Source organism: Mauremys reevesii, linkage group 27, assembly GCF_016161935.1.
Source record: "Mauremys reevesii isolate NIE-2019 linkage group 27, ASM1616193v1, whole genome shotgun sequence".
In the NCBI taxonomy this organism is placed as follows: domain Eukaryota; kingdom Metazoa; phylum Chordata; order Testudines; family Geoemydidae; genus Mauremys; species Mauremys reevesii.
In genome coordinates this window covers 4508250-4532520 of record NC_052649.1, presented here as the reverse complement: position 1 = coordinate 4532520, position 24271 = coordinate 4508250, and the positions used below count along the sequence as shown (strand labels likewise).

The 24271-nt window shown below is 50.1% G+C and overlaps 1 protein-coding gene across 3 annotated transcripts in view; it reads right to left on the bottom strand.

The window, feature by feature from the left end:
* The window catches only part of SKAP1 (src kinase associated phosphoprotein 1), a 228351-nt gene that overhangs the window by 5268 nt on the left and 198812 nt on the right, over nt 1-24271 (bottom strand). For all 3 annotated transcript variants that reach the window (XM_039516237.1, XM_039516236.1, XM_039516238.1), the window contains one exon: nt 13608-13720. In XM_039516237.1, the coding sequence (XP_039372171.1) occupies nt 13608-13720 (113 nt within the window). The remainder of the gene's footprint in view (nt 1-13607; nt 13721-24271) is intronic.

The window sequence follows — 24271 nt, the reverse complement described above, 5'->3', positions numbered from 1 at the left end:
CATGTTAATTTAATTCCAGGTCTCGTGCTAATGGTGCCCCACATCCCCACCCTACTGGGCCCCAGAACCAGAAGGCAAGAGGAAAAGGAAGCCCCCGGTTCACTGAGCCATAAGAACGGCCATACTGGGTCAGACCAAAGGTCCATCCAGCCCAGTATCCTGTCTACCGCCCGTGGCCAATGCCAGGTGCCCCTGAGGGAGTGAACCTAACAGGTAATGATCAAGTGATCTCTCTCTTGCCATCCAGCTCCATCCTCTGACAAACAGAGGCTAGGGACACCATTCCTTACCCAGCCTGGCTAATGGGCTTCCCCACACATCTGGTCCCACCACTGGAAGGGTCTTCTGCTCCTGGCGTGGAAAGAGAACTTATTATTTGTATGGCGAGAGGACGGCTCTGTGGTGCTGCATGGATACGGAGCAAGAAACAGTTGCTGGAGAACGGCAGAGCTGTTATCCCTCTTTGACAGGCAGGGAACGGTACCGTCATCTCCTGTCTCTCAGGCCGGTGCTTTTAACCACAAGCCTGTCCGCTTGGACCCTGAAACTGGGGCTGCATCCCCTCCTAGTCCGCAGGGTCATCAGGGGAACACTAGCGTGATATTAACATTGCTGCAAAGGCAGCAACTGCTCCTGCAGGGTGAGCATTCCCCCCCGTCGCCAAAATACACCCGTTTCCTTTCCTTCTACCAAAAGCAGAGCCGACAATATTTACTCCTCCCCCCCGCCGGCTTCTGGCCCTGGCCGACATCCGCGCACTTTCTGCCCATCCTCGTAAACAACCAGTGCCTCCTTCAGGAGCACAATCCATCAGCCCCTCTTCGCGCAGAAGATCAATGACGCTTTGATGGATGCCCAAGGAAAAGCCAATCAATCAGGGACTTATCGGTTTATGATTGCTTGGCCCCATTATCAGCGCGCGTGTGTCATACATTATTGTTAGTCAAATGGAGGCTCCTAATTCATAGGTGAGGCATGCCTTGTGCTGTTAGAGGGTCAGCTGACACGGGGAGTTTTATACCAGGTCAGCTATATATCTGTTTATCTAGAAACTGGCTCCCGAGCTGAAGCTGGCTCTGAACTTTAAAATTTACCTTCCCCCCGTCAGGGAATTCAAAACTTGAAGCCAGTGGAAGACACACAGTCACTGCTCAGAGACCCTGTTTATTTAGGCAGCACTCACCTATGTTTTCCCAGCCTGGGGGATTTTTATCGGGTGTCTCCTCAGAGGAAGAGGGGACCGTGAATCAAAGGCTCGGCTCTGTGCTAAACCGGGAGGCGGCTTCCCCGATACTTTGGCTCCCAGCTAACCATCCTGTTCTCCTCCCCCCCTTCCTCGTTTATTATTCAACCTCTCTCCAGATAAATCACAATAAAAATGAATGATTAAATTTGCCCCCAATGATTATTTATTTGCTCTTGCCAGGAACTTGGTAAATGGATTCCTGCAAGCCGGGAGGTGGACAGGCCTAAGAACACAAGCGGATGGGAAAAGCCAAGGGATGGCTGGTCGGAGTGTAGGATATCCGGGAAGTAGCATCGAATGAAACGCTGCCATCCCCACTTGGGCAAAGCTGCCACCGGGGGAGAATGGGTTTAGCCCAGCAGAACTTAGGAAGGAACTGGCCACTGGCCAGGTCTGTGCACATGCCGTTACTGCTGTGTGTGCAATAACGTGCTTACTCCCAATGACTCCCCCCGGGGAGCTTTGCCTGCAGGAGGAGGTCAGGATTTTACAGGTAACTTAAAGGAAAATCATCTGCGCAACGCCGTCCATTCCGCTGGCCTGCCACAATAAACTCAGTTCATCCCTGGCACGGGCCCTGGACTTGCACCACAGATGAATTTGGCCCAGAGACAGAGATGGGTGCACAAGGCCCAAAGACATTGCCTGACTGGGAATCAGATGAGCTCGTGGTCTCTGTGCGTATGCAAGCTGCAAGTGGGGGGTGTTGTCTGCCAGGTTAAAATTCTGCTCCCTGTTACTGTGGTGTCAATCCAGAGCGACTCCGGGGAAGGCAGAGGAGCGACTCTGCATTTAACAGGTGCAGGCGCAATCCGGATCGGCTCTCTGAGGAGGCCCATGGAGAGCGCGACACGGGGCGCTAGCGCAGACAGACAGACAGATGCAGGAAAGACTTGCAAAGCAGCTCTGTAATTGAGGCAGGGGGTGCACACCGAAGAAGAGGGCGGGAGAGGTACATTCATTTGCAAGAGAAAAAAGGAAGGGGGCGGGGGGGAAAGTGCAGAATTTGGAGACCACCGCGGCTGCCCCATTTCCAAGCTGATGGGATTGTGAGATCATGTGAAACTGCAGCATTAATATTTATTCCATAAAGCACGCGGCTCACAGCTTTGCACCATTCTGCCGCGCTCTGACCGCAGCACCAACCCTCAGGCACAGCAACACAATTTGGAAACAATGTGACGGAAATGTTTAATCTGCTCAGCCCATCTGTGCTGCGTATTTCTCCAGCGCTCCCTGAGAGAGCCGCCTTCGAATCTCCACATTGCCTTTAATATTCTCCTAAATCACCTCCCCACTGCACTTCAAGGGCCATTGCTACAATATCACAGGTTCATCTAAAGTGCATCGGGCTGGGGGGGCCCCCGAAGAACAGGGGTATGGGGGGGGGGAAGAGACAGGGTGTTGCTTGGGTTATTTTTTATTTCAAAATAATTTCCAGGGACAGTCTTTCCATGCCCCTTGGAAAAAAAAAAGTTATTGTGCTTTTGCTGGAAGGTGATTAGTGAGACTGTTTAGAACCAAACAGGCTGGGATGGAGGAAAATCATTTCCGAAGAATTGTTTTTATTAATCTCCTGCCCGGCCACTCACGTTCAGGCGCGGCTTTCGTTCGGCTGGCCTTTGGGCCCAATCCTTCTCGCAGGACTGACCCCTTGGGCAGAGAACGCCCTCCTAGAGCGGTGAAAAGCACCGGGGACTGGGAATCAGGGCTCTCGGGTACCATCCCAGGTGCTGGGAGGACGCAGGGGTCTGGTGGTTACAGCTGAGAGTCAGGACACCTGGGTTCCACTCCTGGCTATGGCACAGATTTACGTGCCTCAGTTTCCCCTGTTTTGTAAAACTTGAATGAGCCCAACCCTCCCCATACCTGGGGGGAGCTGAGGTTTATTTACATAATGCATGCACAGTGCACGGCGGAAGAAAGACGAAATATGAGACAATCGACTTTTTTTTTTTAAACACATCCATCACTTCCATATCAGGTGGGGGGCAGCTGATTGCAGGGGCTCACTTGGGGCCTGATCCTGAGAGGTGCCTAGCTCCTTCGACTTCCCACCAAAGCCGAGAGGGAGCTCAGTGCCCCTCACCTGTGCTCACGGGGAGGGGGGAGGCTGGGGGCGCTCAGCATCTGCCAGAAGTGCTTGGTGCCCCTTGCTCGTGGAGCTGGGACTGCACGTGTGCACACGGGGTCCCATTCTGTGCTAGGCCCCCACCCTCGAAACCTGCCTCCGGCTGGGAAAAAAAAAATCGGGATCCCTTTGAGCTACTCTGCGCATTAAAAGAACGGGATAATGGCCACACTCAGCACCGTTTGCTGGCAAAGGAGGGGAGCGGGGTGGACAAGGCGTCCCAATTGCGGAGCCTCCAGCCTGCCGGTGTGTTACATCATCTGCACACATAGGTGTTGCCATGGCAGCTGCTTATAGCTTCATTTCCTGGATCCCCCGAGGGGGGTGTCACAGCCGGATCCACCTGCTCTTTACCCTACCCTCGGTGGGGTCATAGTGAGGTCGCCAGAATAAATGAACGCGGGTACTAATGATCTGTTTGCTGGCTGTTTATGCTCCGTGTGTCAGGGGCACTCACATTTAGAGAGCTCATTATGGCTGCAATTAGACGGCACCATTGCTAGATATTTAACTCCTTTTTCTTTTAAATTAGCATTTTAATAACGTGCTTTGAGCAGGGGAAACAAAATGACCATTTTTCATGGCCAAACTTCTTAGCTGTAGGTGTAACTTTAATGGTAAAGTTGCGAGGGAAGCGAGGCAGGAGCGGTTGGTTCCCCTTCCACCTTTCCCCCCACTTCCAGTCTCCCCTCCCCATGAGGGGAAAAAAAAAATAATAAAGGGAGAGATTTTTATTTGCTTTACTGCACACTCGATTTCCTCAATGTGTTCTGCCGCCAATTAGATTCAGCTTGGCCCGAACACTGCGGCCTGATGAAAATTAGCAGTCACCGGAGTTAAACTTTGTGCGTGACCTGTGAAGAAGGCTTGAAATAGTGTGTGTGTGTGTGTGTGTGTGTGTGTGTGTGTGTGTGTGTGTGTGTGTGTGTGTGTGTGTGTGTGTGTGTGTGTGTGTGTGTGTGTGTGTGTGTGTGTGTGTGTGTGTGTAAAAGGAGCCATTTATTTCAGATTCCCCCAGCTGAAAAAAGGAAAGGGGAGGGTGGGGGAAACAGAAGAGAGCACCCATTAGAAGATCAGTGCTATCAAAATATCTTTATACAGTAACCCCCAGGGCCACTTCCTTTCAAAAGGTCACTGCAATTATTTCTGTTTCGTTCATAACTCTTCTGATCATCTTATAAGACTGAGTGGAAAAAAAAGAAAGAAAGAAGAAGAGGAGATAAGACACTACCTGTAATTACTGATCCTAGAAGGGAGAGGGATGGCGAATTTATAAAGGAAGCTGGGGGCTGGGAAATTGAATGAGCTAGAAGTGATGCTACAGGGAGAAGTTTAGCCTTCAGGAACATGAAAAGGCCCCTGTTTTAGTCACATGTGGTTTGAGCTGCTGAAAAGTACAAAGACCAGTAACAAATGGGAACATTTCCCTCGGTTCCCAGGGTCATTTTATGATGGCTGTTTATTTCCTTTTAATTTGGGACCTTAAGCTAAACATCATTTTGCAGACAAGGAGGTGAACGGGACTCCAGAAAATGTGTTGGTGTGGGAAAGAGAGAGGTTTGTCAAGTGTGTATGTGCACACACGTACAGTTAGAGAGCAGTGCGTAGGCGATACTGTTCGCAGTTAGGGTTGGAAGGATGAAATTATTAGTGGTAAATGTTGGTAAACGTGAATTTCACCGTAGTCACACAATCCAATGGGAAAAAACCAGCTCCAACGAAATATACAAAAAGGGCCGAATGAGAACATATTACAGTTTGATTCAAGGCTATTTACTTTGTCTATTTGGATGTCTGATGCTGACAATTGGTGTGTTAATGGTTATAAAGCTTCCACTTTTTTAATCTCAACATCTGCGGTCATTAAATAACCGTCGGCCCTCCCCCAGAATTTCCTGTAATTGGGAAAAAACCCGACCAAAACTGAAAACAGTGCTTTAAAAGAAACATCGCTATTATCTGTCAAAATAATTGAAAAAGACAAAGGAAAACTTGAATTCTGCCAAGTCTGTGCACTTTATGCGTCTGTAGGAGATGAGACAAAAGCACGCACGTGAAAGTGGCTTTAAAAAACTTATTTCTTTCCTACCCTCTTGGAATCCCACATCCAAGTTCTGCCTGAGATTTTTTATTCGGACACTGGGTTCACAACTCTTTCCATGACAACAGACGGGAGGGGATTTAAGAGTGACAAGAGTTTGGAGGTCAATAGTTGAAGACCAGGAGTTAGGGATCAAAAACACTGGGAAGACAACTCCCCCCCACACACAGTTGAAATAAAGATGATCTTGGTGAACTAGTGAGGAATCAAAAAAGGGGAAAAGCGCAAGCGGGAACTAAGGCAAGAAAAAAGCAGCTTTTGTGAGAACAATGGTGTAAATGTTTACTCTTCTGTATCAGCTCAGGTGCACCTTCGAAGCGGCTGTTTCATAAATACAATACGGATGGCAGAGGCTATAATTTGGTGATAGCTTCCCCAGGACATATCTAGATACACTTCTGTTATTTTAATTAAATACTGCATTATGGTTTGTGACAACTTCATCGCTATAGCGTAAATGAATTTGGAATTAAAGTCTTAGTTAGGCATCCAGCGTATCCCCCACCCCTCCATTTCTCAGTTTTACAAAGCAAAGGGCTATAAAATCAAGATGTTTGTTCATTTACAGATGGAGCAGTGTGGAAAAAAAAAATCGGGAGGGAACACACTATGGAAGCTGACTCTGAAATACTCATGGCTTACGAGCATTCTCAGACAGGGGAGAGAATTCTTTTGATCATAAGTGGGCTATGCTGAGTATTAATTGTGTGTGTTTATTCTTATCTTTCAACCCGGGCTCGTCTGAACAATTATACTGATGGCCAGGGGATTTTTTTGCCTCTTTTGTTTAGTAGTTAATAGCCAGCTTTTAATTTTTAAACTGCTGATTTGTTACTGGCTCCGTACAGTAGAAGTTTTTGTAAATTTCATTGGTGATCAAGAGGAGCGGAGCGGATTGCGGTTTTTGGGCCATGGATGGAGAGGCGTTATGGCAAAGGCAAACTTATTTTATTCCCAGGAATGAGAGTTTCAACGCCATCAATCTATTAACTTCCCTCTAATGAAACTAGACCATACGTGACATTTTGCAATATAACTGCTTTAAATGTTACCACATCAATTGGCTTAAATGTTACCCGCGCCTCATGAACCGGGATATGGTTTTATAATTCTCTCTCTCTCTAACAAACAGATTTCCACCGATATTTTACACGATCAGAGGAAACAACAATGAAGCTTTAAATATAGATGCTCAACAGGCGACAATTAAGAAAAGAAATTTACAAATAAGTTTTGGGACACTGCAAAAGGAGGTTTCCCTCCCTTGCCCATTTGACAAATCAATGTAAGTTTTAAAGTGTTTATGATCTATTTTTTGTGCGTGTAATTTGGATTTCACACTAAATATTTCCATGGCCGAACTTACTGTTGAATAACCGACAAAACAGAAAACAAACCAACCCTCGCAGGAGGGGAAAAAAACTGACAGCCGAGTCATGTGAAAGTTATTGTCAAAGAAAGATGGGTCTGAAAATGACACCCTGCTTGAATATTTTTCTGTTTTGGCAACCCCCAGATAAAATGTCCCCCTCCTTTTAAGAAAGGAAACTGGGACTCTGTAGACATTTGTTACATTAGAAACAAAAGCTTTTTCGCCACACATTTTAAACAGGGCATCTGAATGAAATGTCACCCCCACCCTCTTTGGCAGATTAGCAAAAGGTTTATTATTAAATCTCTGTCAAATAAAGGCAGTGTTGACTTGGGAGAAGCTGCCGGTTATAATGCTGGCTTCAGAAAATGGAAGGATTGTCACACTTAAAGACACACATTTCCTCTGTAATATATTCGAATGGAAACCTCTGAATCCAATACTACATGGGCATATCTAATAAATTCACAATATTTCAGCCTCAACAGCCTACAACGGTTAGTTTTAAAGATTTATGTGGTAAAAAATTACTCAGTGATGAATATAGTTTATTCTGTGCAGTATTGGAGGGTATAAGGAATTAAGCTACTGTCTTTAAACAGTGAATTTATTATTACCTCTGTCAAAGATGAAGTCTTTAACAGCGTTTGTTATAAAATTCAGCACAAAATAAATGGTCTGAATATTAAAAGGAGGGAAAAAAAAAAGCCGGAGTTTACAAATGCACTGGTGGTTCTGGAGATGAACCCAAGAGCGCTGCTAAAGTTTGCACAGTTCTGGGTAAATTCTTTGGTACGCTCCCGGAAAATGGTCTTGGTCAGACTTAAAGGGAGGCTGGTGTGTGTAAGATTTTGATCTCACTTGCAGCGGCGTAAATGCATAGCAAAGAACACACTCCGATCTTGCTTATATCAGGGGAACCCCAAGATCGAGGATGAATTTCTCCTCCCAGAGACACAGGCGAACCTCCACGGAAAGGAGGAAAATTTTGCTCCTGGGGGCAGCAGGGTGAACTCACCGCAAAGAACATACTCTGAGCTAACCTACACCGATGCACTCCAGAGTAAAGGCCAGATCCTGCTCTGTCTGCTCTACACGGACGCCGGAGCAACTGCACTGCAATCGAGAGCAGACTCGAACCCTATTTCAGTACCTGCTCTGGGTAGGGTGATGGGGGAAACAATCGGGACAGGGAGGTAATATTGCCTATCTAAGACAAAGCCAGACTATCGAGACCCTAGGTTAGGATCCAGGATAGGTGGGCAGGTGTGGGGTTGATGGAGGACAAATGCAGCGGGGTTTGGATAGAGTGTCCCGAGTGGAAATGTCGGGGGGTTTTCTTTCGTTCTTTCTGGGTTTATAATAAATGGCCGCTGGGCAGCGGGGGCATCATAGATGTGCCATTGTGCTGCCTGCTCGCAGGTCGAGCCAGCCTTTTGTCCTCTTCTGGAATGGGTGTCCTCTCATTTATAAAAATTACCTGGGAGGAATGAGGCTGCCAGGGGTTTGTTCTGGACGATTGGTTCCTGTCTGGGGCGGAGGTGGGGGGGAAGGAATAGCCCTCGCCTGAATTTGACCGGTGTATGACCGTTGCCTTCCAGCTGACCCCAAATCCCGTCCCCATCCCTCCTCACTCGATAGCCTCCCATCGGGGTTATTAATGGGCGCGAAACCCCATCATCACCATCACAGCCCTCCGTCATCACAGCACGGCGCACGGCGGCTTGTTAACACAGGACCGGGGGCGGTTTTCCGCTTCCCCCTCCCAGCCCACAATAAATATGTGGTGGTGGGGGGAGAGATTTGCAGATACCATTCCCCTCCGGTTAGGTCAGAGGTGGATAATAGCTATTTGACAAGCAGCAATCAGGTTCATTGTGCCATTCAGACCCCCCCCCTTCTCCTCCCGCGCCCCCACCCCCACAAAGTACAGTTGCTGGAGAGTGACAAAAAGGGCCACTAGATGTCACTAAACTCCTCCTTTCGCTCCAAGGAATAAAAACATCTCTCCCCCCTCGCCCCCGCCCCAGTACACTTTCATTTCAAGCAATTGAGAGAATTAACTTCTCCGGTTTTATGGGCTGCGTGTCACATCCAACTAAGTCCACTTAAAATAGGAAGTCTCACAGCGCTCAAATAATTATCAGAACGTACAAATCACCCGGCCCGGGGGAAAGAGGGCTGGCGTCCTTTAGCTGCCGGGAAAAGGGCAGGGAAGTGGAACCGCGCTTTGCTGGCCCGTCACGCAGCCCAGATGTGCCGCACAATGGCACCGGGATGGCCCAGGGCCCAAGCGACGCTGGAGGTTTGGTAGCGGCCCAGAGAGGTTCCAAGTGGGAATGGAACCAGCCCTGGCAATATTCACAGCATCGGGAGTCCGGTGAAGGCCCCCGTGGCACTCCCGGTGCCAGATGTGCAACAACAAATCTCTGGCCTGCGGTCCCAATAAGACAGCCAGCTTTAGTACCGGCACGGGCAGCGAAAAGGCCCGGTGCTTGCCGAGCCATGCCGGTGCCATCCTGTTGCAGATCAGGCAATGCAAGCTGAACACCTGCAGGCTATGCCCGTCCTGGGGATTAGCGGGCACCGGCGCATTGCCGCTGGACTCCTTCCACTTCCAAGGGGCAGGCGGGGACTGCGGCACTCATGCCAAGCACAATGAGACGACAACAGCTGGAGCTCGGCAGAACCCGGAACTGCAGAGAGAAGGCCCAGCTTCCCTGCCCCATGCCACAGGCCTCTGGCAGGGCCGCTGCACATTTCCTTTCTAAGGGGTGCGCATGCTTCTGCGGGATTCAGAGGGAAGGGACCTGACACACCGATCTGTTTAGCGGCTAACCTTGCTGCTTCAGGTTACTTACGGCCACAACAGACTGTACAGATAAGTAGACATGTGGTCGGGAGCAGAGAAAACACAATAGCAGCAATGCCCCTCACCTGCTTTAGTGCCTTCCAACAAAGGATCTCAAAGCACCGTGCACATGTTAATGAATCAAGCCTCACCACCCCTGCTGGATGGTGAGTAGGTAGCAACAGCCCCAATCTGCAGATCCAGAAACGAAGACCCAGAAAGGCAAAGTGACTCGCCCAGGGACACCCAGTGAGTCACTTGCCAGAGCAGGGAATATAATCCCGATTCCCTGATTTACAGTCTCTTGCCCTAACCCCTAGACTACGCTACCCCTCTGCGTGTGTGCTCAGTGGGGACCCAGTTTCTACACCCCCTTCTGGAAACTCAATCAGAGTCTTCCTGCCCCGGTGCCCTGCGCTCCAGAGCTAAGGTTGAGCGTGCTGGGCAGCTACCGATGTCCGCTAACCCCCAAATCACTTTCCCCCCGCTGTCGATGCTCGAAATGTCAGACAGGACCCGAGCAGCAGCCAGCATGTGTTTCAAACACACCAGATGGATTTTTATATTAGCTACTATTTCATGTTCAGACAGAGCGACCGCACCACTAAAACGGAGTTTGCTTCGATGAGATTAATTCTGGGGAATTAATTGGGACAAGATTGAAAAGGAAATTAAAATGCAGCTGAATGAACAGGCTTCTCAAACACCTTTTCCCTCCCCGCCTCCCCCACTCTCCCCCTGCTTAATTCCGACTCAGATTCTGCTGTGGTCCCGAGCATCCGCCGAGTGAAGTAATTTACGAGAGAGAGGCTCTCAGGACCAATCGGTTACGTGTGAGGAAGTCAGCGGAAGAGTCACAATCTGGAGCCACTGAAGAGAGTTAAAACCCCGCCGCGGTTCCAAGCTGCATTCCCTGCGCTGGGGTGCGGGCGGAGGGCAGCAGAGGCTGATCCCCAAACAGAGTCCATAGAAGAGAGGCCGGGGTGGGCAGAGCACCAGGCCGAGAGTCAAGACCCTGACTCTCTCAGGAGGGTTTTACAGAGCTGTAACTCCACGGATTTCAGTGGAGTCGCTCCCCATGCACCCGGGGGTCTAGGCGAGGTCAAAACTCCGGCCGTCTGGCTTGCGCGCCCAGCACGAGCGTGGCTGCGTCTCCGCTTGCTCGTCGGCAAAACGGTGGGGACCGGAGGTGAGTGAACCTCTTCCGGAAAGTGCTTTGAAAGCCCCGGATGGAAAGGGCCAAGAATTGCTGCCAGAAGGAAACAACCGGGCCGCCCGCCATCAGACCCAGCGCAGAGCAGCCCACAGTGGGATTAAAGCCTTCAGCTAATTCTGTTAAAACCGAGGTCTCCTAGAAGCAGAAGGCCAAAACGGGGTTCTCAAAAAGGGGGGCGGAGCTAAGAAGGGAACTCCATAGGTTCCTATAGGATCTCGGTGTTCCACTGGGTCCTTATGCTCATCAGGGCGAGACCCTGGGCGAATTCCTTTGGCTCAGAGTCAGGGCTCCACATGAGCTCCTGAATCAGCTCCAGATCAGCCCGGACAAGGTTACGCACAGCCAGTTCCTGTGGCGACGAGTGGGAGAAACAAGCGGCCAGCAACTCCCGCACGGAGCTGCCCTCATGTACTCTGCTGCGTGCGTTCTATTCTGCTTCTTAGACCGTGCCCATCACCGGGATATCAGATCACTCGCATTTCTACCATCGGAAATCTCCAGTTGTTAAGACCGGGGCAATCCAGATCCTTTGCTTGGATAACCATCCTGGACTGAGTGGCGCTCGACCCCTTCAGAGAACTTTACACATAGTGGTTAGTCCACCCCCCCTCACAGCTGCCCGGCAATAGGCAAGGGTCATCTCATTGTCCAGATGGGGAGAGTGAGACTTAGAGAGCGGGATGGCTTGACCCAGGGCCCGCAGAGGGAATCAGTGGCAGACGGGAAATGGAAACAGGAGTTCCTGTGCTCAGACTGCACCTCCCTATAAAAACCACACAGTCGCCAGGGCCCTAATCCAGACCTGCAGCCTGGGAGAATCTTTCAAGAAAGCAAGCTTGGGGGTGGGGGGGGGTGCCCTCTTCCTGAAATGAGCTGAGAAGAGACAGAATCTGATCCATGGGACTGTGCTCCCAAAGGGCCTGCTTCCCACACCATGCTGAGTACCCTCAAGGGAGCTGGCAGGCCGAGCCCGGCTCCTTCCAGGATCGGGTCCCTTCGGGCCAGTAGCATGACACAAGTTCAGGATTCCCATTGGAAGAGGGGGTTTTCCCCGGTCATGCAACCACAGCCCTGGAGCTGTGCCTCCCTTTCGGACCTGGAGCACCAAGAGAACCAGAGCAAAGCCTGGCACATCTGGGTGTTGCCCCATTAGTCACAGAGGGCCTGATTTGCAGATTTCACCGGTGGAGTGCGGGGGCTCGGTTCAGCAGAACCTCCCGGGACAGACTCACGTGCTGAGCAATTGGACCAAAAAACACCTGCCGCCCCATCCAGGCCCAATGGGGAAGGCCCCCTGGGCCAGTACGGCAACCTGTTGGCAGAGCCAAGAGAGGATGTTCTCATCCCTGGCCGAGGGAGCCTTTCGGAAGCGACAAACTTAACACTGCCGGAAACTGGTGCTTGAGTGATGCGAGATCCAGGGAAGGGGCTGGGAGCACCCTGCCTGAGTCATAAGCGACCCCCTGGGGCCCAATCACAGACCAGCCCCACTGTGCTAGGTGCTGTACATACAAAACGCCCCTTAAGCTGTTCATCAGAGGGTGACAGAGCCATGCTCTTCGCACGCTCCAGTGTCACTGCAAACCGGACCAGGCCTACCACCACAGCTGGTGCCCACCCTGCAGCCACTTCCGGGCCTCTTCTGAACAGGAAGAACCAGAGAGGTCGCTTACAACCCTGCTCCCCGCCTTAGACAGGAGCCTGGCTGAGAATCCTGACTCCGTCCCCCTTCCCCCACGGGCACGTTCAGCACAGTGCACACAGTTAATTTATTTACCTGCATGCGCCTGACAAAGAAAGGCCTGGTCACACCTGGCTGAGCAACTCAATTACCCCTGCAATTCTAGAGCACTACCACACACAGACTCCATTATGGAGAAACATCTTGCCTGGGGGCATTTTAAATACCAGGCACTTATGCCTAGGACAGGGGAGGAAGCATTACAGAACAGTACGAGCCAAACGGGGGAGGAGCGGGGAGTCAAAACTGGGCTCTCCTCCCAGCCGTGGGAGGGAAAGTTGTCCTGTGATTAGCGCACGGGACTCTGAGCCAGGACTCCTGGGTTCCCTTCCCCCGACGTGCTACTGACTTGTCGAGGAAACGGCCATGCTCCGTGCCTCAGTTTCCCCACCTGTGAAATGGGGATGATGATACTGACCTACTTCAGAGGGGGACTGTGAGGTTTAATTCACTCGTGTCTGCAATGTGCAGACAGGAGGCACTACAGAAGGGCAAAGGATTATTACTATGCATGCCCACCCTCCTGCTTTCTCAGAGTATTGCAGAATACGGTTGGCCAGGAAGCACCATCCGGGTCTGAATCTATCCTGGATTCAGTCCCAAAAGCTCTTAGCAAGTCACAGCGCCCCGAGCCAGTACAGAAACCTGGACACATCAATCTCTCTTTGTGCTACCAGCCAGCAAGAACCTGGGCTCCCTTCCAGGTGTCAGACCAAGTCCTTCCATGACTCATTCTCCAGGCTACAAGGCACAGGAGAAAGCTGGGCTGCAATCATTTCACATCGCTGCTCATGCTGTCTTCCTGCTGTTGCTAACGGGCATTCAGATATTGCAGTGCCGAGGAAGGGGCATGTAAACACCTAGACACCGATGCGATTTCCACATCTGGCCCATTAAGCTCAGAGGCCATGAATCCTCCTAGCTTCGGAGTGGTATAACTGTCCCCTACCTTGCTCAGGATGTAGATGATATCCCCACGCTGGAAAGACAGCTCATCTGGCTGATTGCTGCTGCAGTCCCACATGCCTTGGTAGTAGTTTGCATAATCTCTTGTGCGAAGGCCTAGAGAGAGAGGTAAGAACAGTGGACAATTACCAGAGGGTTCCCCCATTTCCCAGGGGGGATTGGTTTCTAGGGGCCACTAGGAACCCATTCAGCAGTGAGCCCCAATGAGAACAGTTGGAAGAGTTCCAGTATTTCTTGTAGGAAATTTTGAAAATTTTGTTTATTAAAAAAAAGGTGAAATTTTCCAGTTTCACTAAAAATGGAAAGAAAAAAAGTGGGTTCAAAAACATTATTTTTAAACCAAAAAGGTTTTTGAAAAGACAAGCCCAAAAATAATGTGGAGTCCAGTGGCACCTTAAAGACTAACCGATTTATTTGGGTAAAAAACCCACTTCTCATGTGGCATCTGAAGAAGTGAGGTTTTTTTACCCACGAAAGCTTATGTCCAAATAAATCGGTTAGTCTTTAAGGTGCCACCGGACTCCTTGTTGTTTTTGTGGATTCAGACTAACACGGCTACCCCCCGATACTTAAACCCAAAAATATTTACTAAAAACTGAACTGATAAATCAAATGGTTTCCCCCAATGTTTCCTTTTTAATCAAAACCTAAGATTTTATTACCGGTGAAAAACCAGAAAGTTTCTACCCCTGGGAACGTTTTCCAGGTAAGTTTTCATTCTGCTCAAAAAAGCCATTTGCCCTCAAAAATCTGTCTCAGTAAAAAGGCGATGCCGACCCCCGGTCTAGCCCAGAGTCCCAAGCACGCAAGCTGTGGCTGGTTCAAGCCCAGGACTGTGGAAGAAGAGTATCATGAAGTGATGCCAGATATCTACACAGCACCGCTGGGAGGAGGCTGCCGGGGAAGGGGACAGATGGCTTGATTTGAGAAACCAAGCTGGAGGTTTCACTTCATTGTTCAGGGCATCCCTTCTAGGGTGGCCAACCCTCCAGGATTGTCCTGGAAGTCTCCAGAAATTAAAGATTCACCTTTATTTAAAGATGATGTCATGCGATGAACCCTCCAGGAATAAGTCCAACCAAAATCGGCAACCCTGCCACCTTCTAATCAACCAACACCGACACCTCTCTCCTAGTTGGCGTTGGTCCTGCTTGGAGCAGGGGGTTGGACTAGATCGGTCTCTTCCAACCCTAATATTCTATGGAGGGGTCCCCTGCGGCCACCTCCACAGCCAGTGAATACGGAGGAGCAGAGCAAGCTCCTACCACCTGAGCTAAAGGACTTTCTCTCTCTGCTGTGGGCTCTTATTCTCGCTGGACTAAGCAGCTGACGGAGACACTCACACTCTAAGAGTGTATCTCCACTTCCAGCTGGGAGTGTTGTTCAAACAGAGAGTAGCAGCAGTGGGAGGGAATCGCAGCCTGGGTACGTGCCTTGCGTCTTGGACAGGCACACAGTCGGGGTGGCTCGCCCTTCCTGCTGCCATGGCTACACTATTTTTTGGCATCACCCCCCTCAGAGTGAAGGGTAGATGTAACATGCAGCCTCCGGGTCTGCCTACACTGCAGCGGGAGCCCAGGGTGAGTAGAACACGAGCTGGCCAACCTAAGGCTCCAGCATCTACACTGTATTGTGCAGGCCCGCGTCCGACCTCCCATACCCCAGACTTCCTAGTGTCCTCCCACTGTGTGGCCGCTCTAGCCCTTTGTTTGTGGGGCAGTGTGGCAAAACTTGACTGTCCAGAGGACACAAAAAGTCAGCCTGGGGGATTGTGGGATACTTCTGGAGGATTCCCAGAGCACGAGTCTAGAGGGGCTGTCTACACCGCAAAGCCCTTGGTGCCGGCCTGGTTCAGGAATGGACCCTCCATCCCCATGTGGTCCTGGGACCCTGATTAACATGATGTGTGTGTAGCCTGATTGGCGGAGGGGGGGCTTGAGTCTGAGTTCAAACCCCAGGCTTACCCTGCAGTGTAGACAAACCCTCAAAGGCCCGGGATGCCTTCTAACTTAAGCCTCAAACTGTGGTCTGTAGAAAAACAGAGAGAACTCTCATGCCCAAGAAGAGGCGATAACATGTAGCTACTGTCATCTGAGGCAGTATCATTACGCCCACTTTACAACCAGGGAAGTTGAGGCAGAGAGAAGGGGAGGAAGTGACTCGCCCAAGGTCATTCAGCAAATCAGTAGCAGAGACAAAAGAACTGAGCAGCTTCACTTCCCAAGCCCCCCGTGCTACTTATTAGCCCACGCTCCCTGATGGAGGGTGAGGCAGGAGAGCGTCCTAAAGGGGTAGATCAAGATGCTGGGATACTGAGAGCTCCCAAGCTCTGTGGCCCAATAAATTAAAAAAAAAAACTTCAATAAAACAAAGTGCTAAGGGGCCTCCTTCGACCACCGACCGGAAATCACTGGTGTGACAGGGCGGGGAATCAGGCCTGTGAGGCGTAAATAGAAAATACTGAGCACATGTTGCAGGAAATGTTTCTAATATGATCTAAGGGATTGAATGGTAAGGGCACATCTGGAGAGCTGTGCCCAGATTTGATCACTTAAATATGAGAAAGGACATTACAGAGATGGGTAATGATGCAGCAGGGAACAAACAGAATGACTCAGGGACTTGGGGAACTTAAGTAGAAAGGCTGGAAGAAAGTAGGTCTGTATCCTTTGGAAAAATATTAAAGGGGGAACCTGGTGGCAGGGCAAAGATTGTGAAGGGAATAGAAAGAGTAGGAGCTGGTGGGTTATTTAAGCTTGCATAAAACACAGGACCCAGCGGTTATGAACTGAAGCAGAGGAAGTATCAGCAGGCAGAATCTCATCACAAGGCGAATAGCGGATGGCAGACGTCAGGGGGCAGCAAAAAAATGGAACGAGTGCAAACATATTTTTAAAGGGAACTAAAAGGCAGCGAATACTGTGATGCACAGAGTAACTCAGTACCAGCGGAAGGGACCCAGCCCAGCCCTGCTGGTTCTCTCTCGTGGAGCACGACGCCACTCAGTTTTGCAGAAACAGGAGACACAAAACATATTCCAGGAGGATGGAACTTCTTGGGGGGGGTGGGGGGTGGTGGAAATTGCTCAGGTTATTAACTAAAATATTAGGAATCCTACGGATCATTATAAGTAAATCACTGACAAATAGGTTTAAATACAGCGATGGCCACATTCAGCATGCTTCCCTCTTCGGACAATAACAGGTTTATTATTTCCCCAATATGTCGTGGGGGGTGGGAAGGAGATTTGGGACTGAAATATACAATGTGCCACACTGTAAGAAGTCTGAGGGATTGCAGCACATGTAGGCGTACCGGCCACGCTTTGATGACCCTAAAAATAGCAGCGGAACCTCGGTGGCATGGGTGGAGCCGGTATGGGCCAGCTGCTTGAACACAGTCCTGCCTGGGACGGTGGCTACGTACCTGGGCAGCTAGCCCGGGCCACCATAGCTACTCGGCGCATATTAGTGAGCTAACTCGATCCAAGCGAGCTCGGACACACCTCCACCCGCTGCAAATTACACCTCCTGATTGCAGTGCAGACATCCTCGGAGAAACTGGGGCCACCGACCATTTCCTCCGGGGGAGCTCTACTACCGAAAGAACCAGTGCGGCCGCTGGATATCAGTGGCTAATGAGAGCAATTAAGGAAGATAAGGACATTGCTGAGAAGCTCAATGGTTTATGTGTGTCGGTTTTCGCTACTTGGTCGAGGCGGCTTTGGAGATCCCTACCCTGGATTTGCTCTTCCCTGGTCATAAAAAAAAAAAAAGAGATAATTTTGGAAGTCGAGTGGCAGAAGAGGAAGCGAATCCATCACTTAAAAAGCAGTAAGTCACTAGGCCCATAGGGGAGAGCTAAAGAAACCGAAGCAGGACGGGGCTAAGCTGTTCTGTGCAATGGCCCCACTCACTCAGGCTGCAGAGGGCTCCCTATGTTGTTCCAGGAGCCAATCAGCAGCAGGGTGGTCACCCTGGAGGCGGGAGTTTCTGCTCTATTATCCGAATCCCTGCATTATCTGAATCCTTTCCTGCTCCCCGAGCACGGGCAGAAGAAAGGGGTTCGGATGACAGGGCTTTGGAAAAAAACACAAGTTTACTGTCTTTATTAATGATCTGGAAAGGTGGGTAAGCAGCGAGGCAGCCACGTTTGCAGATGGTGAAATGTTATTTAGCTTAATCAGGACCAGAGAGGGCTGCGAGGAACTTCAGAGAGCCCTAACCAAACGAGGGTAACGGGCAACAGGATGGCAACTGCAATGCAGTGTCAGTAAGTGCCAAATAATGCTCCATGGAACTACTGTGACACCTTAGAGGAATCTAAATTAACTGACTCCACTCTGGAAAGGAACCTGGGTATCATTATAAACAGCTCAATGGAGACCTCCGTGCAATGCGCAGCTGTGGTTTGAAAAACAACATCAAAAGCTCAGATGTTAGGTTGCATAAGGAATAGAAGGGGGGAGGATTCTGTGATGCCTTTACATAAAGTAGGTAGAAGAGACTATAATGGCTTTATATAAAGTAGGTGGGTGAGGGAATCTCTTTCATTGGACCAACTCCTATTGGCGGAAGTGACAAGCTCGCAAGCTTCCCAGAGCTCTTCTTCTGAGTCCTGACCTGAGGAAAAGCTCCGAAAAGCTCAGAAGTTTTGTACCTTCCACCAACAAAAGAGACATGACCTCGCCCGCCTTGGCTCTTTCATCTACTGGGACGAACAGGGCTACAACACCACGGCCAAAAACGTAACATAAAAGTAGTGATGAGCCTCACCCGGATACTGTGGCTATTGCTGTCCTACAGAGGGTTTAGAAACGGGAAACAATCATGATCAAGGGCCCGGAAAAAACTCTCATCCAAAGAGAGATGGAAAAGATTGGGATTGTTTACCTTAGAGTGGATCCGAATGAGAGGGGACATAATATAATGAACAGTCTAGAGCCGGTAATCATAATCCCCAGCTCCTATGTAGTACTGTTCATTCACAGATCACAAAGCGCGTCCTCCTCCTCCTCATTTTACAGCTGGGGAATCAGGCACAGAGATTAAATGATTTGACCAAGGCTACTCAGCAGGCCAGTGGCAGAGGCTGGAGTAGAAGCCAATTCTCTTGAGTCCCAGGTCCAGTGCTTTACCCACTAGGCAACATTGCCTAGATTGGGAACATCTGTTCTCCTTGTCTCATAACACGAGAAAAAAAGGGGGCACTGGATGAAATTAAAAGGTTGGAGAATTTAAACCTCATAAGAGCAAATACTTTTTCACACAACATCTGATTAAACTGCAGAACTCGTTGCTCTTAGAAGTTGTTGAGGCCAAGAGCTTAGAACACAAGAACGGCCACACTGGCTCAGACCAATGGTCCATCTAGCCCAGTATCCTGTCTTCCAACTGTGGCCAATGCCAGGTGCTTCAGGGGGGATAAACAGAACAGGGAATCATCAAATGATCCAACCCCCGTCGTCCATTCCCAGCTTCTGGCAAACGGCGGCTGGGGACAAGATTCAGAAAGGGAAGGGAAATTTATATGGATAGAAAGACTAATCAGAGATAGAAGTAAGTTCAACACATTTTTTTGGAAGGGATATTAACCTTCATGTGTCAGGGCTGAAACCAATCCTCTATTAGAGATCAGCATGAGACCCGATGTGGAAGGCAGATTATCCCACATCTGCTACTGCAGGGTTCTTCCACCTTCCTCTGAAGCAGCTGGTACCGATTACAATCAGAGACAGGATACTGGGCTAGATGGGCCTCGGATCTGATCCAGTCTGTCAAATCTCACATTCCTGTATCCTGTATTCATTACTAAGCCCAGCTGCCACTGCCCTCGGGGGTGAGGCTGAGCCTACACTCGGTCATATGCCATACCAGCACCTAGATGGGCCCATCTGTCTCTACAGAAATTAGTTTTCCATTATAAACAAACAAACCAACCAAGCCTAGATTTTGTATTTGCTTACAATTTGCTTACTGGTTACTTCAGTGCAGCTGCTGCTGCCGATTCACATCAACATAAATGGGAATCAGAATCTGGCTCAATAGTCATGAAGAAAACCATCCAAACGGGGCTATTGCCATGTTTTCCTTCCCACAGTTGCATTGCTTGAAACAACAGTCAAGGGAGGAGTGCAAGTTGCCCCTGTTCATTTCAGGGGTGGCCGTTGACTCTGAAGCGTAACAATGGCAGTCTAAATAGCAACCGTTTTTTGTTGTTTTCATTTGAGCAGAAACATCCTGCTACTCCAGGAGAGGGCGGAGCTGTGGATCGTGGGAGGAGCCAGAGATTGCGGGTGATTGTGGAGCGGTGGAATTGGACTGTGCCTGTCCTGGTAAAATGCCTTACAGATGCGGCTACCCTACCTCCCCCTTAGCTAATTCTAGCTCAGAACACAGGGGTTAAAAGGAACCAGTTGCTAAGAGAAGAAAACGAGACTCCGGGCCAGATGAGACTGCGGCTCTCAGTTTGATTTGCTGGGAGAGGCTGGTTTCACAGTGTCCTTGTGGCTCTCGGAAATGAGAAACAATAAGTTTTACATTAGCCAAATGCTCATCTGGCGTTTTGACCATTTGATATAATTAAGAAAAATGCCCATTGTAACCCCCAGCCTCTCAGCTTTCATTTCAAGGACTTCACTCCACCTAATTAGTCTTCTATTCCGTTTGGACTGAAGAACAAAAAATACAAGACTAAAGCACCGAGACAAGTGCTTCCAGCAATGCCACAGCCCTGTCCCTTGAAATCCTGCCCAGCAATTGAGAGGCAAGAGACTAATATATTATTCAGCATGGGAAAGGACAGGTCCTAAAGCAAATCAGGACCACGCTAATAACTAAAATAGTTATAACGACGAACATTTAGCCTCACAAGGAAGATACTAACGAATAGGAGCAGGGCATCAGAATGGCTGCCAAGTGGGACAGGCCAACATTTTCAAGGGTGACCTCTTATTTGGGGTTCCCCCCCTTGAGATGCCTGGGGTCTATTTTTCAGAGCACTCACAACTCCGTTCCCTCTTAAGCATCAGGCTCAAGGCATCGCAAGCTGGGCCAACAAAATCCAAGGCCAAAATGAGCCAACCGTGGGAAACACGGCCTTTAAAAATCCCGAGCCAATGACAGTTAGGTGCCCTAAGGGCCTTGAGTTTCAGTGGGACTTGGGTGCATTACTCCTACCGGCACCTCTCACGTCCCCAGTTTTAGGGAGCTAAACCGCCTTAATTCTGAAGGACTGTCCACATAGGGGTTTAATGTGGTTTCACTAAGCCACTTTAAATTCACACCTTTAGTTAATTCGGATTAACTTGCCTGAGTATCTCTGTGTAGACAAGCCCTTTTAAGTCTCCAAGTTACATTAATAACTGAAAAGGGAACTGGAAATAGAAAGGGAAAAATGGAAGCCACTCAGCAGCAAGGATCTTAGCTGACCGAACCCAGCCTGTACCTGTTCCAAGGACCTCAACGGCATACCTTTTCCCTGTAGCCCAGGCCAGCACCTCCCGGAACAATGGCGCTTCCCTCAGTGCCGGGAAAAAGAAGTCAACACAGTTGCTCTGCACAGACTGAGCCTAAGCCCGTCAGTAGGGGTTAGTCAGGAAAGAGAAGTGCCATCTTGTGGGAGCTGCATGTGGGCAGCCAAAGACCGAATTGATCCAAGGAAGAAATATGATTTGTATTCCCAGAGCACTCGGAGATTGAGGTCGGGGCCCAGGTGTGCTAGGGGCTGTACAAACACACAGTGAGACAGAGTCCTTGCCCCAAAGAGCTTACAATCTAAATAGATAAGATAGGAGGTGTGGGGAAACGGAGGCACAGAGAAAGGAAGTGGTTCACCCAAGGTCTCTGGAAGAGCCAGAAATAGAACCTAAGCTTCCCTATTCCTACTCTAGTGCTCTACCCACTACACACCGCTGCCGCTATAGGATTAGGGGCTGCTTCTGGTTGATTATACATTTGAACATCCTCCTAGGAGCCAGTTCTGAGGAGAGAATTAGGAAGTTCAGTGGGGAAACGGAACTAGTTTATTCGATTTTAATTTACTTGCTTAGGTTGATTTGTTTATTTTTTTTTACGAACGTGCCCCTCCAATATTCCTTCCCTCTGTTTCCCCTCTGCCTTCTCTCTTTAGTCAGCTGCATTTGCTCCGACACGGATGAAAGCGCAGCTTTGTGTCATGACCAAAGCATGGTTTATAAATAACGGGACAACGTCTGTTTTCGAAGCTTTGGGGCGCTCGTACCTGCTGTAGCAGCCATATGCTCCAGTGGCCTAATAACTCATCATGCTGGTGGGGCATGAAGGTGGGAAAACAGCACCACAGAAACGAAACATTCAGAAGAATTCTCCTTCACCCCGATCTTTGCAAGGAGCTGGAACTCCAACTCATTTGGCAGTGTGAGCCAGTGACCCTGCAGCAGTGATGGTCCATCTTAAGGTCTTTCCTGGTCAGGGAATGACCATCCAGGAGACATAAGGACTTATATTGGCCGGGGGGAATTGGCTGGACCTATTGCTCAGCTTGCGGCTTCACAGCAACATCGGGGAGACTCCGTCGCAGGCAGAACTGGTTCAGCCAGGCCTGAGCTAAAAACCCCGTCCGGCTTCTTGTAACCGGGGCTGGCTGGGAAACAAGAATTCCATTCCGTGGAAAATGTTGAGGTTTCAAAATCTGTTCTCATTCCCCATTGGGAGGAACCAGAGAGCTTTGGCAATCTGTCATGGAAAGAGAGCAAGCGAGGCATCCCAGAACGGCGAATATCCGGGTGACGAGGGCACTCGCTCGGGATATGGGAGCCCCAAAGTTCCAGTTCCGGCTCCCTCGTTTCAGGGCGCTCACTTGGCATATGGAAACCCCGAGGCTCCAGTCCCGGCTCTCTTGTTTTGTCCAGAAATTCCACCCTGGATTGGAAGAAACCTTCCTGACAAAATTGTTGTCCAAACAATTCCCTGCCATGCAAAGTTCTGGTTTCAATTGATTGGCATTTTCCAATGGGAAAAAAAACAACCTTTTGGCCAAAAATTCCCGACCAACCCTACTTGTGCCCAACACCGGAAGGCCTAGGACAGTTGGTGGGCAGGTAAGTAAAACAGCATAGCCACAGACAGATAGGCTGATACAGGTTTTCAGGACTGAGACCTTCAGCATCAAAACCGCCACTTGGGCTAAAGCGGGGACTCCACTGTGCAAGTACATCACTGAAGTCTCCCAGTCAGGTCACTAGACGGAGGCATATTCACGTGCACGAAGCCAGCAGACACAAGGCGTTGCACAGACCACGTGGGCACCTTTTCCTCTCATGCACACAGGGTGCATCGTGACGTGACAGCCACCCAGATCTGAGCTACTCAGACCTTAACGGCCAAGGGTTTTTGGTGTGCGCAGAGGGGTGAATAAAGCTTTCAACCTGGCTGAATCTGCCCTGCTCATGTGGTTAAACCTCCTCCTTTAAATTCTGGGATGCAAGCCCCATGGAAAGGGGGCAGGAAAGAGCCCAAGGAGGTGGGTCTCAAACCAAATTTTGGCCAGGAGGCCGCGATTTCCTGAACGGAACCATAAAAAGGGAATGGGGCTGCAGGAAGCTGCAAGCTGCACCGCCCGAGGCTGCTCGCACACAAGGGCTTCTTTCCTGTGGCTGGGGCAGACGCCCAATGGGAAGAGAAGCAGGTGGGACTAGGGGGAGCTGGGCAGGAAACAGACCTTCCGCTCAGCTCCCACCCGAGGGGTTCTTAAGGAAAAAGCAGGGGTGGGGACGCTGGATTCCAGGCACATGTTGTGGAGGCAGCTTGCGCTGCAGTGGCGGTTTGGGGGGTTGGGTTTCTGGTGCCTCCAACATTCCAGGACACAGATCCACCCTGCTCCGTCTTCCTCTCGGCTTTGCTGGCCGTGACTCACTTTCCGCTCTTCCTGATGGTTTTTCAGCGCTTCTCTCCCTCTCGCCCCACTCCCGTTTGCGGCCTGAACTTTACAAGCCTGGCTCCCTCTCCGAGTGCTCCCTGGTCCCGATCGCCTGCTGCAAACAGAGCAAGGGAAGACAGAGCGGCGGCACGTGCATTTACAACTGAGATCTTTGCAGCCATGAAACGAGCTGCTGGATTCTAAGTCAGGCAGGGCTGATGAATGGAGCGTCCTCACCCGAGATACGCCACGTTTTGCTGCAGAGAGCAGTGGGAGAGGCCTTTGGTGACGAGGCTTCCGAGGGGCGCCTGTCTTTAGGAATGCAGAGTCAACTAGTTACCTGTAGCAGGGATAACAGCAGGGGGCTGGAGGAGATGCGATTTCGCACCCAGCAAAAAACGGTTACACAGTCATATCCAAATGTGCCTGGAATGAGACCGGGGCATCCAGAGCTGGGACCAGGCAGTGGTTCCACGGTCGCTGCTCTGCTTGCATGCCTCCCGGCCCCTGCCCTCTGAACTTCCAGTCTCAGGGCGCTGCCGAGTAGAGACGACGCCTTTCCGCTCCCCTGGCCTTCAGGGTCAAGGAGCCACTTCCTCTCGTTGAGGGGCGGGCACAAGCCCCAAAGCTGCCTCCATCCCTCCAGTAGAACCCGAACCTTTCCTCAGGGTCAGATCATGATGTGACGCTATTGACGCGAATGGTGACCGTATAGATCATTGTTGCAACCAAGGTCCTATAGTTGCACCA